Source organism: Budorcas taxicolor, chromosome 15 (assembly GCF_023091745.1).
Source record: "Budorcas taxicolor isolate Tak-1 chromosome 15, Takin1.1, whole genome shotgun sequence".
NCBI lineage: Eukaryota > Metazoa > Chordata > Mammalia > Artiodactyla > Bovidae > Budorcas > Budorcas taxicolor.
Window position 1 is genome coordinate 74,073,657 of NC_068924.1, and position 17,321 is coordinate 74,090,977.

The following is a 17,321-nucleotide window of genomic DNA, read 5'->3' on the forward strand; positions in this document are numbered from 1 at the left end:
CAAAAAAATGGAATTTATAAGGATGAACAAACTGGATGCTTAATAGCATTATCAATAAAAAGAGGTTTTTCTCTGCTTGCCCTCTCCCTTATTTAGTAGAGTACATTTGTTATTTTAGCCTAGATTTGAAAAGCTGTCAGTGCTGCAACTGCCTTAACACTACATCATTCAAATTAACATACTGACTACCAGGGCAACTTCTCAGTTCTAAAATGTTAGGAATCAAAAAAGAATACTATTTTAAATGAGATACACTGAGCATGCTTGCCTTTTACTCACGTGGGAGAAAAATCCAAAATTAAAGTTTTCAAAAGCTTAATGTAACAAGATAGCCTACTTACTAGCAGACTGAATACCACCTCAAAGAGAGACTACTTTTCCTTTTTCATTTCTCTTGAAATTCTTTCAATTCACTCTACCTGATTTTCTGACAGGGTCGCAGCATACATCCTCCCTTCATGTTTACTCCATGAGGTCTTTTTTGTGACAGTGTGTAATATAAGGCCTCTCTAATGAGATCGCTCACAAGACTGTCCAGCAACTTACTGCCCCCTCAGATTCTCCACATTAAGATTGCTCTGTTATATAACTCCCAGCTATGTCAGAAATGCTACAGTTTTCTAATAATATTTCAGTTGCTGATAATATACGTTACCATATTAAATATAAAAGAATCTATTGATTGATCTACTGCTACTTGGTTCCTTAAACCTAATTTAAACTATCGTATATTTTTAAAAATTAAAATGGAGAAACTTCTCAAAGAAGTTGGGCTGTCAAACAGGAGTTAAGTGGCTATCAATGCCAGCTCAGAATCAATGGATTGTGTTAAAAATACAATAGTTAAGCTGCTAGGGGCTAAATTTGTAGAAATGAATACTATGTCCCACTTCCAAAAATCAATCTGCCTCAGCACCATTCTTTAATCCAAGAATCTATTTTACGTAACTTTACAATGAGGCATGTACGGTGTGTTTAACAAGGTTAAAAAAAAAAAAATGTGTGTGAGTCTAGGTGTTCTGTGAACAGATTATGAGTACACAAATGCAAGGGAGAAATCTTGAGAATGTCTGATACTTTGACCTCATTCTTATGGCCCACTATCTAATTGCTGCAAAAAAGACACTGCCTGAACCATAAATATATTAACAGTAATTAAAGACAAGGTAAGTTTTTAGGAAATTTTCTCTTCAGGGATAGGGAATAAAATACCTGAGCCAAAAATTCCTATGAGACATTAAAGAAAACGTAATACTTGATGGATTACTGTATTAACACAAGGTTCTTTAAAACCTTCCTTAAGGGCTCTTTCAAAAGAATTTTTTTAATGCTTTTTAAAAATTATTCTAAAATTCTACTCTAAACAGTGAGATTAAGCATTTAAATGTTCTATACTATAAACTATAAGAAAGTAAAAAATGGTTCTGGGCTATGTTCAATAATTTTGAGAAAGCTTCACAAACTCTGATTTCCAGTAAGCGGGCTTGTGGAAACTAAATTTAAGCTAAGTACTTAATATACGTATTAACTCTCAATTTTTTCCCAAAATACTCAAAGCAATTAACTTAAAAGCAAAATAACAGTAACAAAGATGAAATAATAGCTATATTAGAACAGAATGACTGGATTTTTCTTAATTCTTAAAACATGAAGACAAATGTGCTAAAAAAAACTGCTATAGAGATGAAGTAGTTTTTAAAACCTAAGAAACATCTATATTTTAGTATTTTACAGTAACTTTATCTTAAACTGTTTTAAATGAGTAAAAGTAGTATTTTACCTGCGGATCCTGCTTCATTTGAGCAACCAGTTTCTGATAATAAAAAGAGAAAAAGAGCCATCAGTCTTACATATTAACTCAATGTCACTAACAATGTCAATAACAGGCTTGGCCCCCCAAATCTCAAGTTTTAAATCCACACAGACATACACACACACACACAAAACAAGCAATACCATAATCAGAACAGACCAAAAGCTTCTGTGATCCATGTAAAAGATTAATGAAATACTCTTAATAATTAAAAAAAAAAAAGTATTGCTTTATATTTGAAATAAAGAGGTTCCTGCTTTTAAACAAATCTGGAGATGGGATGGGGGAAAGGAGCTTTTAAAAGACAATTTAAACTAACAGAATGCTTCAAAAGTCAAATGTCCCTTGAAAATGTTGTCATTTTGTCTAGAGTCCCAAGAAAGGCCTGGGAAGAAGCTGCTCTCATACAAAAACAGACCTGTTTGTATACAGCAAACAGACTTGGCAAGTCAGTTGGTTTGGTTCAAAGAAGGAGCCTAGTGTCAGATGTGACTCTGCCACTGTCCCCTCTGTCGGGGAGGGAAGGTACCCAGTGGAGCAATGCTAGTACTTGAGAACGAGGAAGTGAAGAACAGTAATGCAAAATTCGACCTACCTGGGGTTCCTGGGTGAAGAGAGTTCTACCAGAATACTGAATGGAAAGACCTTAACTAAGGAAAACATAAGTCCAAAAAATGAAAAAGGAAAATGGATGTCGACTGACCTACCCAACTTCTAAAAGCGTCACTGCCCAAAGGTAACAATAACCATAGAGAGAAGAAATTGAAGCATAAAGGAATATCAGAAGACTGATTCCTGAAGGTATCTGGGAATAAGCTGTTCTCCAAGTGATTTTTTTCATATAACTGAAAAATCTATGCCTCTCTTTGGGTGACAAGACACATTTGAAGTTTTTAAGTCATAAAATAAAAACTTTCTAAAATATATACTTATCCACCTTATTAAGTAAAAAAAAAAGTCAGCATTTAATGATATTTAATGATAGAGGCATGATTACATCAATACACTATTCTGCAAACAATACAATAAGGTCCTTAAATAAAGACCCCAAATTGCTGTGTTCTAAACAGTTCTTTCAGTTTTTTCATCTACTCCTTAAGGTCAAACAGGCAGCTACCAAATATTGCTACTATCACTATGCCTCCCTCTAAGAGCCCCTGAGCCATAATTCAAATTTGCTACTTCTGATCTGCTTTGTGATATGCTCAATGAACTAATTCTAAGATGAGCAAATATCCTAAGAAATCCCCCTTGAGTAAAACGTACAATCTTTGGTGAGTGACTTTTGACATTTCTTCTAGCTTGTCAAAAGCCTTACATTAGGTGCTAAGACACAGTCGGGATAGCTGAGATTGCCAACCATGTGACCTTCAAATACACAAGGTATATTTTTACTGTACTCTACTTCAAATAAGACAGTGGTTAACTCTTTTATATCATGGTCTTAATCTACAAAATAGTAATAACATACATTTCAAAAGTTCAAGGATATAAAAATACAAAGTTTTACACATATACATTTTTACTAATGCAGCTTAAAGGCTAGTCACATTCTTCAATGAAAAAAAGCTCTTGGTCTTCCTTTCTGATTTGGTACCAGAGACTGGAGTACTACAGTAAAGTTGTCTTTTAAAGCTGAAAAAAGTTTTTCTCCATGACACTGGAATTTAAAAACTGACCAGCAAACTCAGTCTCCACCTCCGGAGGAAATAAATAAGCCAACTTTTCTACCTACAATCACTCAAGCTTCATTTTAGACCATTACAGGCAGGACAGAAAAGCTGGGCAATTCAAACATTCAAATCCCCAATGACTTTAAGGTGACATTGTGTGTTATCAAAATTGTTACTTTCTAATTCAAGAATGCAGCAGTTTTTCATGAGGATATAGTTCTTGCCAAAGGTTGGCAAACTACAACCCACAGGCAAATCTGGCTTACCACCTGTTCCTACAAATAAAGTTTTACTGGGACACAGCCACACCCACTCACTTATATACTGTCTATGACTGCTTTGTCTATACAGCATCAGAGAAAAGCGGTTGTGACAGAGACCATAAATGATTCCCAAAGTGTAAAATACTTTACCCTCTGGCGCTTTGCACAAAGTTTGCTAATCTCTGCTTTATACTATTCTCTGTTACATGTAGGGTAAATACTCTAGAAGTTTAAATATAAGTTGCATCAAATCCACACAGGAATATTCAAAAAGGCAATTTCTCAAAGAAAGATGAGATGCCCATCACTCTTTAAACATTCATTCAACATCAACCATGTGCATGTCGCTAGTTTTTAAATCATTTCCCTGTTCAACAAGAACAAAAGTATACTTCTACCACAGCAGTACTAGGTAGCTTCATAAACACAGTTTCTATCCAGTAAGCTCCTTTTCAGCCCCAGTTTCATTCCGTAAGTGGAAATGATGAAGGGCTGGCTTCTGCCCCAAAATCTAGTTAAATGTACAATCTGGCTTTGGCCTCGGCCTAATAGCCAGTGCCTACTTTGACGTCATTTCTGGCATCCCTGAATTTCTCATGATCATGTAGGTTAACATGTACCCAATCAGAATAACAGCATCAGATTTACATCAAGGCATGTCATTTGTATTTCCTGTTAATACTTATTTTTTAGGGGAGGGCTGTATGTCACGCATGTGGGATCTTAGTTCCCAGATCAGGGATCCAACCCATGTCCCCTGCATTGGAATGCAGAATCTTAACCACTGAACTGCCAGCAAAGTCCCTACTGTAAGTACTTAAATTTTTTTCTAATAGGAAAGGATTCTAAATGTAACTCTAATAAAATATATTACATTCTATATAAGTTAAAATACTACCAACCAATGTTGATAAACATAAATGTTTATTACCATACAAAGTGCTACATTAACAGTTAAGGAAGAATATAAAAGCTATTAATTTTATGCTAAAAATAGTTAAATACACAGGAAAATAATGTGACTATTAAGTGATAACTTCAGAAGAATATTTTATTCTTTTTGAGTCAATAAATGTAATTTTAAAATTTATATTATATTTTAAAACAATAAACATCCAATTTTTTCATAACTTTTATAAAATTGGTATGCTTGAACTAAAAATATGAAACTAAATAATATTTAAGAACTCTTTAAATTTTGTGATTCAGTTCAATTATTCATGAACCTTTCAAAAAAAGTCTTATTTGGACTTGCTCATATCTTGTGAGGATGAACCAAAAGCTGAATGTTAACTATGCCATCCCAAAATTTCCTGAGAGGAGGAATATGTCCAAAAATCACATGTGAGTAACTTTGGTATACATGATAGTCAATTGAAACATGTCTTATTTTTTAAAATATGTAAGTAAACACAGGGAATTATATTCAGTATTTGGTGATAAACCATAATGGAAGAGAGTATGAAAAAGAATGTATATATGTATAACTGAATCATCTTGCTGTACAGTAGAAATTAACATAATACTGTAAACCAACTATACTTGAATAAAATAAATTTTGAAAATTAAAAAATAAATAAAATATGCAAGTGAAAGTCACATGAACAAAGTCCCTCAGATTAACCAAAAAACAGGGGGAAAGGGTTTTGTTTTTTTTTAAACACACTCAGTATATGGAAAAAATATTTTTAGTTCTTTTGCTTAGAGGTCAGTGTTTTTAAAATTCTCAAAAATATTATCAATGAGTTTGTTGGGTAGTGTTATAAGGCAAATAACATGATTCTTGGACAACTGACTGAAAAAATGATTAAAAACTGTACTGAAAATCAGAGACAGCAGGTTGTTTACTAATTTAGCCATTACTTAATAACATGATGTGGGAGAAGCCATGAATGAAACATACCTGGTGAACCTGAATTTCCACTTTAAGAGCCTCCTGTAGAGTCTGCAACTCCATCCTCTACCTTCTCCACTTTTTCTATGTCTGCTAATTCTACAGTTTCTTCAGCCTTTGTTTAAAATAACAAACTCCTCTTCTCACTGCAGCTGTAGAGATCATAAAATGTTTGGGATCATTATGCTGGTTATAAAGGAAACATACATGTTAGATAAAATAAATTACATTAGGCAAAAAATTAGCCAAATAAACAAACTTTCCCCAAACAGATTTCTTTCCAAAATGAGTAGATCTGTAATGAATTGGTACCAAAACTTTCTGAGTTTTATTCTGTGAGCATTCCTCTACAAAACACTTCAAATAAGTAAGATATGAAAAAAAAAAAAGTGTTTAATCTGGTCATGAAAACATCCAAGCACTTACTACGTGCTCAGCACCATGTAAGATACTACTTTCTGAGGACACAGAGCTGAACAAGACCACTTCTGTCCTAGATGGGTCGGGAGACAAGAGGAGGAGAGGACAGCCATCCAGGACACACTGTTCTTGGAAAGAGACACACAACAGCATGGTCATACATTTTTAACCATCACACAGAGTGAACTGGAGAGCTCAGGATCTCTCGGAAGTTAAAGAAGGCCAGAGCACTCTCACTTGGATGGACTTCCACAATATTTAAAAAAAATAAACTCAAAACAGGGGAAATTCTGATACAAAGCTTTACATTTAACAAATTAATACTTAACCACATACAATGGAACTCTGCTTTCCACAAAGTTATGACAGAGATGTTAACAAATAAATCTATCGTGCACAATAGATGAGGTGGGTCTATACAACAGAAGAGACTCTTCACCTTTATACCACCACCTTCTTTTCCAGCTTTGGCTTTGGCCACATATAACTACACATGGAGACAAAGTCAAAAGTCTAGATTTGTGAATGTGAACCTTCTGCTCTGCTCACCACTACTGCAACTTAAATTAACTCCATAGCTAACTTTTCTTTCTTTTCTTTTTTCTTGAATGTGGCCTTAGACATGATTTCAGGTACTCTCCCCAAAGTAAAACTTTAATTGAATAAACATATATATATAACTTGTAGTTAGAGCAGCTTTTCAGCATTTTTACAAACTGAGAAAGGGGACAATTAAGAAGTTAGAATAACTGCTACTCCTATGCTAATTCAATGAGACTCATAATCTTTAAACCTCTAAAAACTATTTATCTATGGATAAAATTCATAGTTAACTTGAAAGAGTTAGTCGCTCAGTCATGTCAACTCTTGAACTCTATGGACTATAGCCCACCAGGCTCCTCTGTCCATGGGATTCTCCAGGCAAGAAAACTGGAGTGGACAGCCATGCCCTTCTTCAGGGGATCATCTCAACCCAGGGATCAAACCTGGGTCTCCTGCATTGTAGGCAAATTCTTTACCACCTGAGCCACCAGGGAAGCCCCACAGTCAACCTAAGGTTTCTTAAAACTTCTTTAAAACCGGATTTAACAAAGCTATAATGAAGTCATTAACTTCAGGCTGTATTCGTGTGAGTATTAGTCTTCATTATATTTGTTTAATCTTACTAGGCTTAAAACATCACTGGCAATCTCTCCCCTAGGGCTTACATACTATGTTATGTAATATCAAAATACTCTAAGCTTTTTTTACGAAAACAATACATTTCCAAAGTGTAAAATTCCTTCAAACTTACATTTGTGGAGGCTAGAAAACGGTATTATTGTACAATGATATTGCCCACCAAAAATTTTCATAAAGGTAGTATGTTTAGGGGAGGTAATTTGGAAAAGATGATATTGATGAACAAACCCAGGTTTTCCAGATATTTATTAAATCTTTAAAAATTGTTGGAACTACATAAATATCAGAATCATTAAGTTATTGGTTTTAGACCAAGGTTTTTGTTGTCATTTAGGTTTACATACTAAAGCAAATGTTAAAACTATGCACTCACTATAATTTTGAATGTTAAAATAATCTCCCTAATCAAATTCCTGACTTATGTATTAGAGGTCTTCCTGAAAACAGTACTTAGTTTTCAGCCTATCAGAAAGCATGTCCAAAAATGATTCCCTACCATTTTCATTAAATTAAAATCACCTTGAAGGGTATTTTCAATGACAGAAAAGCCACACTTTATTTTACTAGTAGTTACATATAACATCATAGCTCAACTCAATTCATAAGCTCTAGAAATAAACAGGAACATAAAAACATGAAGAATTTACAATATACACAAAGGGTTAACATAATTTGTACAGTTATAGAGTACAGATTAATTACAAATTTAATTTTTCAAAAGCTATGAAAAAGCAGTTCACAGAAGAAGATAAGAATGATCAACACGAAAAAAAATCTATTTTCAAGACAGTCATGTAAAGGTAAACTTAAGACACATTTTTGTCAAACTGACAAAGATGTGTAAAAATAATAATACTCTGAGCTGTCTAGAGTTTGCATCAGGTGGCACTTTTATAATTTGCTATTAGTTATATCTGAGTGGTAGCACTGAGGGTTATTTACTTTCTTCTTTTCAGAGTATCAATTATCTCAAAATTTTCCATAGAAAATATGTACTTATTTTTATATAACAAAAAATTAACTTAGAATTGCTAGATAAAACATCAGAAAAATGTATACTGATGAAACACAACGTTCAGGAACAGAGTAAGTAAAGCCAGGGTTTAACCTGGAGGTTCTAAATGTCAAAGAGTGCCTCACAGGATAAGACGCCTGCAACTCAAGTTAATGAGGAGCTGACAGCTTTTACTTCCTTCATCAGACTGTTGTCTGCTTATTAGAAACACACAAAGGCAAGAAATTTTATTCGGCAAGGACTCTAAAGGCCAATTACTCATTTTATTTCAAGATAAAACTGAAGGGTTAAAAAAGGTAGTGACTTCTTATAGAAAAATATATGAAGGATTAGAAGATTCATTTAATATTATTTCTTTTTCACAGAAGCCTCTTTCTGCATTTTTAAAAGACTGATTTCTGCCTAAAGAATAAGTTATATACATATATATTCATAGCCTACAAAAAACAATGCAAGCACGTGTTGAATCCTTTTAAAAAATACTTTGGAGGCTTAGACAATGCATGCAGCCATCATGTAGTGACCATTTGGGGGCAGTTTCTAGTATTATAAAGTAATATAGAAGGTAATATAAAGTATTATAAAGAAGGCAAAATTTATAAAAAGATGAGTTATCATATTTTGACAAATTCTAATAAATTATAAATAACAAATCCACTTCTGCAAGGTAAATATAGAGAGACTTACAAAATAATTTACTGAGGAGCAGAGCCTTTTGCTGCCCATCAGTTCTAAGTACTACCACCAGAGAAGGCAAGTGCTTAGCACAAAATACCAACATTCACTATATTCAAGACTGGATGTGTCAAACCACTGGGACACCTAATGGCCTCCCACATTCAAATTACAAAACACATAAATAAAAACTCCACAAACCAAATGAGCAAGCAAACAGACAAAATAACCAAATCTCACTAAAAAAAAAAACCAAACAAGGGCAGATGTAGTGTCTGAAAAGAACATTCACTGTCTCAAAAAAAACCCACACCTGATTCCATTTACTCACTGTGCAACCACTCTCAGCTTTAGGCTTGTTTGCTTATAAATCAGAAAAAGGGGAACAGAATCATCTGTTTCACAAAACTATTATGAGGTTTAAATTAAGTGAAGTTATATGAAAAGCCATTTGTAATCTGTAAAGTTCTATTCTTTTAACATACTTAACTCATACACACAAACTTTTGTATAAACTTCTCAACACAGTATATTTCTGAAAAGAGTATGTAAGCTTTCTTATTTCCAACTTCTCTAAGAAAGGGATTCTAACCATTTTCCTGGTTACAGTTCTGCTTGGAGATGTATGACTGCTAGATCTTTCATAATGATTCTAATAAAGCATTAATGCTACAACTCTGAATTTATTACCAAAATTACTGCTCTGTTCTTGAACTGATATAAATCTTTTCCCAATCAAAACTCATTGCATCAACCAAGTTTACTTAACTACAGGAATTCTGTAATACATTGTGCCCCCACACTGAATTCCTTAAAAATGAACAGCTCAGGGGTCTCTATACCATGTATCTACTTGGTGTAAGACTTCATTTTTGATCTATACTCTCAAAATAGTGTTTCAAGTACGCTTAATTAATTTTTTAAAATATGAAAAAGTAGAGTCTTGTAGATCTATGTATCCTTACTTGTCTCATGCTTATTACTAAAATACTAAAATTAAACTACTACAACACGGAAATAGCTCCTCTGTCCACGGAATTCCCCAGGCAAGAATACTGGAGTGGGTAGCCATTCCCTTCTCCAGAGGATCTTCGCAACTCAGGGATAGAACCTGGATCTCCCACATTGCAGGCAGATTCTTTACCACCTGAGGCACCAGGGAAGCATTATTAAAATATCAGGTTTCAATTTGTACTGAATACTTACTGATTACTATGTATCTAATATGCTAATAGATAAAACATATCTTTAACTTTTAACAGTGCTAAAAATGATCACAAATGTGAAAAATTTAATAACTTATGAAAACTAACATTTACTAACATGAATCAATAAGATGACATTAAAAAATATATATAATGTTTATTTTCTTATTTTCATCTGGTATTTCTTTGGTAACACTCCACAGGTCAACAGGAAATGCTACTTCACAAAGAACTTGATATTGGAGGCTACATTTTAAATCTGGCAAGGTTACTATGCTCAAGTACTGCTATTACAGGTGTTGACAAACCTGAGCTAGTAAGACTGATGCTTCTTAACCACTGAATTCACACACACACACACACACACATACACATACAATTCGATTAATGATATCTGAAAGTATGAATGCCTTTGAGTATAAAATATGCATCTTTCCTTTGGTTTCTTGGGTGGAAGGGGGCCAGATCCTTGTTAAAAAGAAGAAAAAAACAACAACAACAAGGAATACCTGCACAAGTCATACTATTCCAGCACAAGGGAGTGGTATTTTTGGTCGAGTCAGGGTTTCCCCACAGCCCCCTCTTCTGCACACGTCTGCTGCAGTGAGTGTCCGGCCCCACTCCCTACCGCCAGTGTTCATTCTAAGACACAGTTTCTACCTCAGCTTCCTGGCTCCAGGCCTGGCAGACACACATACACTCTTCTGCTACTTTTCTTTACAGAAATTAAGCATGTCTACTAAACTCTTCCCAACTATACCCAACAACAAGAACGCTGAAGCAAATTCAAAAATGCACAGAAATTCAAAATGAAGGAGGCTGAAGAGAAGAGTCGTATAAGAGCATAGTGACAATGAGGTCAAGATTTTAGAAATGGTTGCCGTATTTACCAGAATGCTTTTTAATGATAAATATTTTACTACACAAAGGAGAACATAAGAGAGGACGGTGGTCTTGGTATAACTAATAAGTACTTAACAGAAGTGGAAGTTATGGGAGAGAGATTTCAGATCAATTTAAGGAAGAGCTAAGGATTAGAGCTGTACAAAAAAGGAATGGGTTACCTTATGAGGTAGTGGGCTCCCTGTCAATAGAAGTATTCAAGAATGCTGCATATCATATCCCCCTCTTGGAGATTCACAATGCACATTAGCATATTAAAGGTTCTGAGAAGTCCTGCAGTAAAGAAACCTGTTTAACTTTGTTTAAAGCAGCATTTTCCAAATTATTTGACCACAGAACATTTTCCCCACCACCCCACCTCAATAATATTTATTAATTTCTGTGGAAATTATAGTTCCTCAGAACACATTACAGAAATATGAGCTACATTCTTTAAAATGTAGAATTTAATACATCAGGGATATATCTGAATAACAGTATGTCAGGGATATAAGAGAAGAAACTGCACACCTGGTAAACGGTTCAAACAGAAGGCCCTTAACATTCCTTCTTCTTTAAGAAATGTATGATTCCATTGCATCTCAAACTAAATGGCTATGGGATCTTGACTATTTATTTTTAATGGTTCCATGAGAAAGGCAAGTAGATAAAAAGGTAGTATACTCTAAGATTAACTGGTTCAAATGCTTCCCTTTCATGTTCAAAGCTCAATACCTAAAAGGTAAGAGATACCTCAATGACCATTAAGTTATGAAAGAAGCCTCAACTAAATATCTACTCCACCCACTAAATGAATTACCATTTGAGAGAAAGAATTAAAAAAAAAAAAGTACCTTGCAATAGGGGACTACCCTATTCCAGTTATCTTGTTTGAATTTAATTTTTTATCATAATACATGCTGTCAATACAAGGTTGATGTTTGTCTGGTCTTTAGACACTGGAATGCCCTGTGTAATCTGAATTATACACTCAAATAAATTATTAAGGGTGATGATTTATAAGCTGTTAAAGTAGACATTAAAACTGATACTATGGAAAAAACATGTTTGCCTATACGACCCACACTGCTACATTTCTCTCATTTTAAGAACTTTTTCCTCTTCAAGAATTATACAAAACATACACTGAAAATGCAGGATCAGACATGAGGCCAATCCAACACTAAATTTAGTAATATAAATGCTAAGAGTCCCCAAATTTCAAAGTCAAGGTTCCTATAACTACATTAACTTAGCCTTTTTGCACATATACTAAGGCCATCAAATTAAACAGTGTATTACGTAATACAAGACACAATGGGAACCTTAACTTTTGAATTTCCTGGTTTCTGAATTTTCAGCCCTAACCACTGCATTAAGGACATTTTCCGCAAAGGGGACCTTTACATTTTAAGAGGTTATCGAATGTAGGAACATGCAAGCCTAGCAGCATTATTAGAAACACAAATGAATTTGAGGTATGGTTATGTGAAATTAGACAAAAATTCACGTTCACTCAGTACAAACAGTGAAGCCTTTCTCATTTCTGGGAGAGAGCTTTTTTGCAAAAAAAGAAAAAAAATCACTGAATATTTGAGCTATCATCCAACGAGCATCAGGCACAGTGTGCCTGCTTGAAAAAAGTACTTACCAATTTTGGGGAAACTGGCTCTCCTTCAGTTCTCTTGTTCCCTATGAGAGAAGAAGGGGAAAATGGAATTAGACTACAAACACAGACTTATGACAAGTCATCAAAAGCTGATAACGTAAAGATTTCTATCTCATTTCCAGTAGGAAAAAACCAAAACACACAAGAATCTCCAAAGCTTTAAAACCCAAAAGAAAAAAATAAGGAAAGAGATAGGTAGTTTCATTTTTACAAGAGAAGAACTCAAGGGCAATTGAATATCTAATTTTCCAGTTGTTTTTTTTTTTTCACTTTTCCACAGCCTTTTCAAGACAAGAAAAAGTAGTTGACAGTTTCCCTTTCCTAAGAGACACAGAAATGCAGAAATACACCCACATCCCCAACAAATGACCTTCACTGTTTGCTGCTTTATTTTACAAATTAGGCTAACATCATTGGCCCTTAGGCTGATCTACTTAAAAGGCTTTTTTTTTTTTTTTCAATTAATCTTGAAATGGACCTGTCTTATAAGGCTATAAAATTCAAGCATCTTATATGTATAGTCATAATTTCAATTAAACTTTTCATTCTTAAAGTCCTACCAGTTTAAACTGTGAACCACGTAACACTAAAGTGACTTTCCCTATGCCATATCAGTGATAGAGCCAGGGGAAAAAAGAAAAATCAAGGTTTTGGGATCCCAATCTATGCTCAGTGATGCTTTTATCAATTGTGGTTTTTTAAGATTATCTAAACTCCATTAAGTTGATTTCAAGGTCAGAAAACTCATGTCAAGCTATATTGTTTAACTCGTCCTTGCCCCAAACTTTTCTAGTTAAAAAAATTAGTGAACAAAAATTAAAACTTTTTCCTTAGTATTTTAGTATTAACTTATTTAAACTCAACATATCATGCTCTAAATCTATGTCATCCTATGCCTTAAACATAGTACATTTGTCCACTGAAGTCACTCCAATGGTGTGATGTAAATTCTCATTTCCTTAAGGGATATTTTAAAAAATCTTCATCCAAATCACAAATTTGTATTTAATCATGCACAGTCATACCCAACATATAGTAAAATAATTTTAAAGGGCCTCAATTCATGCAGTTAACATTCATTTCCAAAAGAAATTCAATTTGCTGTTTTATCCTGCCTTTCTTTTAGCAGCAGCACTTTTCTAGAGTTCTAAAGTCCATATAAATGGCAATTTTAATCACCGAGATTAGAATGATTACCAACCAAAAGAAAAATCTATAAAATGATCTGTAGAATGATGTGGTTATTAAAAAGTAGATTCTTGGGAATTCCCCGGTGGTCCAGTGGTTAGGACTCTGTGCTTCCACTGCAAGGATCATGGGTTCAGTCCCTGGTTGGAGAATGAAGATCCCACATGCCAAAAGGTACGGCCTCCCCCTACCAAAAAAGTGGATTCTCACTAAGAAAGAAAAATATCTGACTATGCGTGATGTTCACAATACACACCCATATCAAACCATTATGTTGTACACCTAGAACTAATATGATGTTCTATGTCAATTTTAAAAAGTGGATTCTTAGTACAGATTCTGTACTACTCAAAGACTACCAGGCAAACAGTAAAGGCTCCTTAGAGAGAACTCCCTAGAAGTCCAGTGGTCATGACTGGGCACTTCAACTGCTGTGCTCAGGTTCAGTCCCTGGTCGGAGAACTAAGATTCCACAAGCCAAGTGGAGTGACCAAAAGCAAAGTAAATGGTAAATAGATATTTGTTAAATTAATTAATTGACTGAGTGGAACCTTAACTTTCAGTTGCTGGCTTATTTTCCCTACTAGGCATTTCTTGTTAGCTCTTTCATGCTGGGGATAATCTCTTATGTATCAATCTTCCACAGCATTATTTGTTAAATGAGTGACTTTGGATAAAAACGGTTGATTGCCATTTTAAAATATAATGAAAAGGAAAAGATAGATATATTGGATCAAATAAAAATTAGGAACTTCTGTTCATCAAAAAGAAAAAAAAAACACCATTTAAGAGAATGAAAAAGCAATCCACAGAACTGGAGAATTATAACTGCAATACATAACAATAGCTTATACTCAGAATGTATAAAATATGTTGAGACTCAAAGTGGTCAGGATCGGATTGGGATTTCAACTTTTACACAAATGGCATTTGAGAAGTATAGTCAAATAAACTCTTCTGAAAATCATATTCAGTAAGAAAGGCAATGGATGCACCTTATCTCTGGGGCATTTTCTCCAAAAATAAATAGCAGAGTCAATCCCTAACTGACAAGGAATTTTACCATGATATCACAAAACTACTTGTAACATTGCTTGCAGGGACTGCAGAAATCACAACGGAAATCAAAGTCTGAGAGGTTAAGTGACTTCCCTGAAGGTCACACAGCTAGTTGGTATCAAGCGAGAGAGAAGTATACAGACCCTGAGATTCCTTTGACTAAGCTGGCCTTTCTACTAGATCACACTTTCTCTTATCCCGTTTCAGCAGTTACTCTCTTAAGAAACTAGGATAAATACTGACCAAATATTTTGGGGGAAATCCTCATATAAAATTTTAAAGAAAAATCACGTAAGTAAGCTCTCTAGGGCTGGTTTTAACACTTGAGCTCCTTTATGCCTAAGGGATCCCCATGAATAGGCTTCAGAGGGGTTTGCCAACTCCACAATACTATATGCTAAATTGTGAATGTAAGAGTATTCTGGGAAGAAGATCCACAACTTAAATAAGATTCGCAGAGGTTCAGATACCCAAAAAGAGTAAATTATTTTTAGACTAGTGACTCTTAAACACTGCATTAGAACTACCCGAAGTGTTCCTTCTGAAGACTGATGATTAACTGACTACCATTGGGATACTGATTTAAAAAAAGAAAAGCAAGTATTTCTGTAATTTAATAAAAATTAGTTAGCAGCAAAAATATTTACATGTAACTTGTACTTTTTACACTATACATATGCAAAATGTATGTAAGTCTGAAATGCAAGTTTGACTTCCTCAGGTTAGGTTGATTGGAAAATCCACATAACTTCTCACATACATTTGACACTTGCAGCTAAAGTAGTTCAAAATTTTAGCCTTACTTGCTTAAATTTTTAAAATAGATTTGTTCCTGAAAAATACATTCAACACACATGAATCGGAGTAATTATTTTTACTTTTAGAGATGAATACTATCTTGTTAACATAACTTCACTTGATTTTTTGCAAACTAAAGATTGTTCCACCTCCTCTCTGGAACTTCACAGGTACTGTAGCTGCTTTAATTACAGCCAATAAAGAAATGAATCATTCAGAATTCTGATACGGTTATAAAATTTTTAAATATCATCAATAAATCTAAGGCGATTCATAACTACTTTGTAAATATCTTTTGTATATAAAACCTTCGTGTATGAAGAATATAAATAAACCAAAAACAAATTTTGCAGAGGAAACGTTCAAAACTAGATTATGTCTTAAATTAGGCTAAAATCCACCCCATTACAAATTTTGAACGATTAAGTTTATAGTCTGTGCTCAATCATAAATTTTGATAAGGGACTAGAATAGCACAGATAATTGTCATTCAAAGACACTTTAAAATGTCACCTTACACAGAAGATTCAATCTCTTCTACTACACCAAGCTGATACACTAATTTCATATACAATAAGTTTTACTGCTTTTTATCTGTCTTTCCTAACTTCTAACAGAGAGTATAATAAGTTTGAAATAAATTTAAATGCAAATAAATGCTCAGATGAAAAAGCAGAATCCTGCTAAAGGAGATTTAGTCCTTTAGGTGCGGCCCAATATCATAATCATCCCTCTTGCCCCGAGCCCTCTTAATCTCACCCTCTCAAGGGCATCCCTCTCCCCTCTCTTTCCTGAAGCATCAAATTTTCTTTCACTACTGGATCATTTTGCTTCTTTTATCTAAAAAAAATAGCCTTCCAAAACTCCATATTCTTCTGCAGTTATTGTCTTCTGTAATTATTATCTGCACTGCAACTTGTAGCAAAACTCCCTGAAAGAGTTAACGAAAGTCACTGTCCCCAGTTCCTCTCCTTTCATTCTCTACTGCACCCACTCCATTAGGGCTTTTGCCTCTTTCAATCTTGTCTGGAACAGTGACCTCTCTGTTGCTAAATCCAACAGTTAAGTCTCAGCCCTCATTTCCCTGTTCACACAGTATTATCTGACCCTGCTGATCATCCCTTCCTTCATGAAATCCTTTCTTCTCTTGACTGCCAGGACACCAATCACACTTGACTTTCTTCCCCATCTCTTTCGGTACTCTTCTGGGTTTCTTCTGCTAGTTCTTTCTCATCTCTCAAGACCTGAAATGTTGAACTCCCCCAAGGCTCAGTTCTTGGAACTCTTCCCATTAGGTAAACTCATCCAGTCTCATAGCTATAAAAGGATCTGTACACTGGTGACTCCAAAATTTGTTTGTATCTCTGCCAAGACCTGTCCCTTGATTTCCAAACCTACATATCAAACTGCCCATTTGACACCTGTCAAATTGGCTTCTCAAGCTCAAAAATCTAAAACTAAACCCTTGACTACCTATCTCCCAACTTCCTCCCCAGAGTCATCCTCATTTCAGTAAATGGAAACTCCATCCTTTCAGGACAAAATCTTCAAGTCATCCCTGACTCCTCTTTCCCATATCCTACAT

At 34.5% G+C, this 17,321-nt stretch overlaps 1 protein-coding gene across 4 annotated transcripts in view; it reads right to left on the reverse strand.

Annotated features, from left to right (window-relative positions):
* The window catches only part of PHF21A (PHD finger protein 21A), a 186,256-nt gene that overhangs the window by 144,833 nt on the left and 24,102 nt on the right, over nucleotides 1–17,321 (reverse strand). For all 4 annotated transcript variants that reach the window (XM_052652709.1, XM_052652711.1, XM_052652707.1 and 1 more), the window contains exons 2-4: nucleotides 12,674–12,714; nucleotides 5,653–5,795; nucleotides 1,781–1,813 (exon numbers count right to left, since the gene is read on the reverse strand). In XM_052652709.1, the coding sequence (XP_052508669.1) occupies nucleotides 1,781–1,813; nucleotides 5,653–5,706 (87 nt within the window). In that variant the 5' untranslated portion in view covers nucleotides 5,707–5,795; nucleotides 12,674–12,714. The remainder of the gene's footprint in view (nucleotides 1–1,780; nucleotides 1,814–5,652; nucleotides 5,796–12,673; nucleotides 12,715–17,321) is intronic.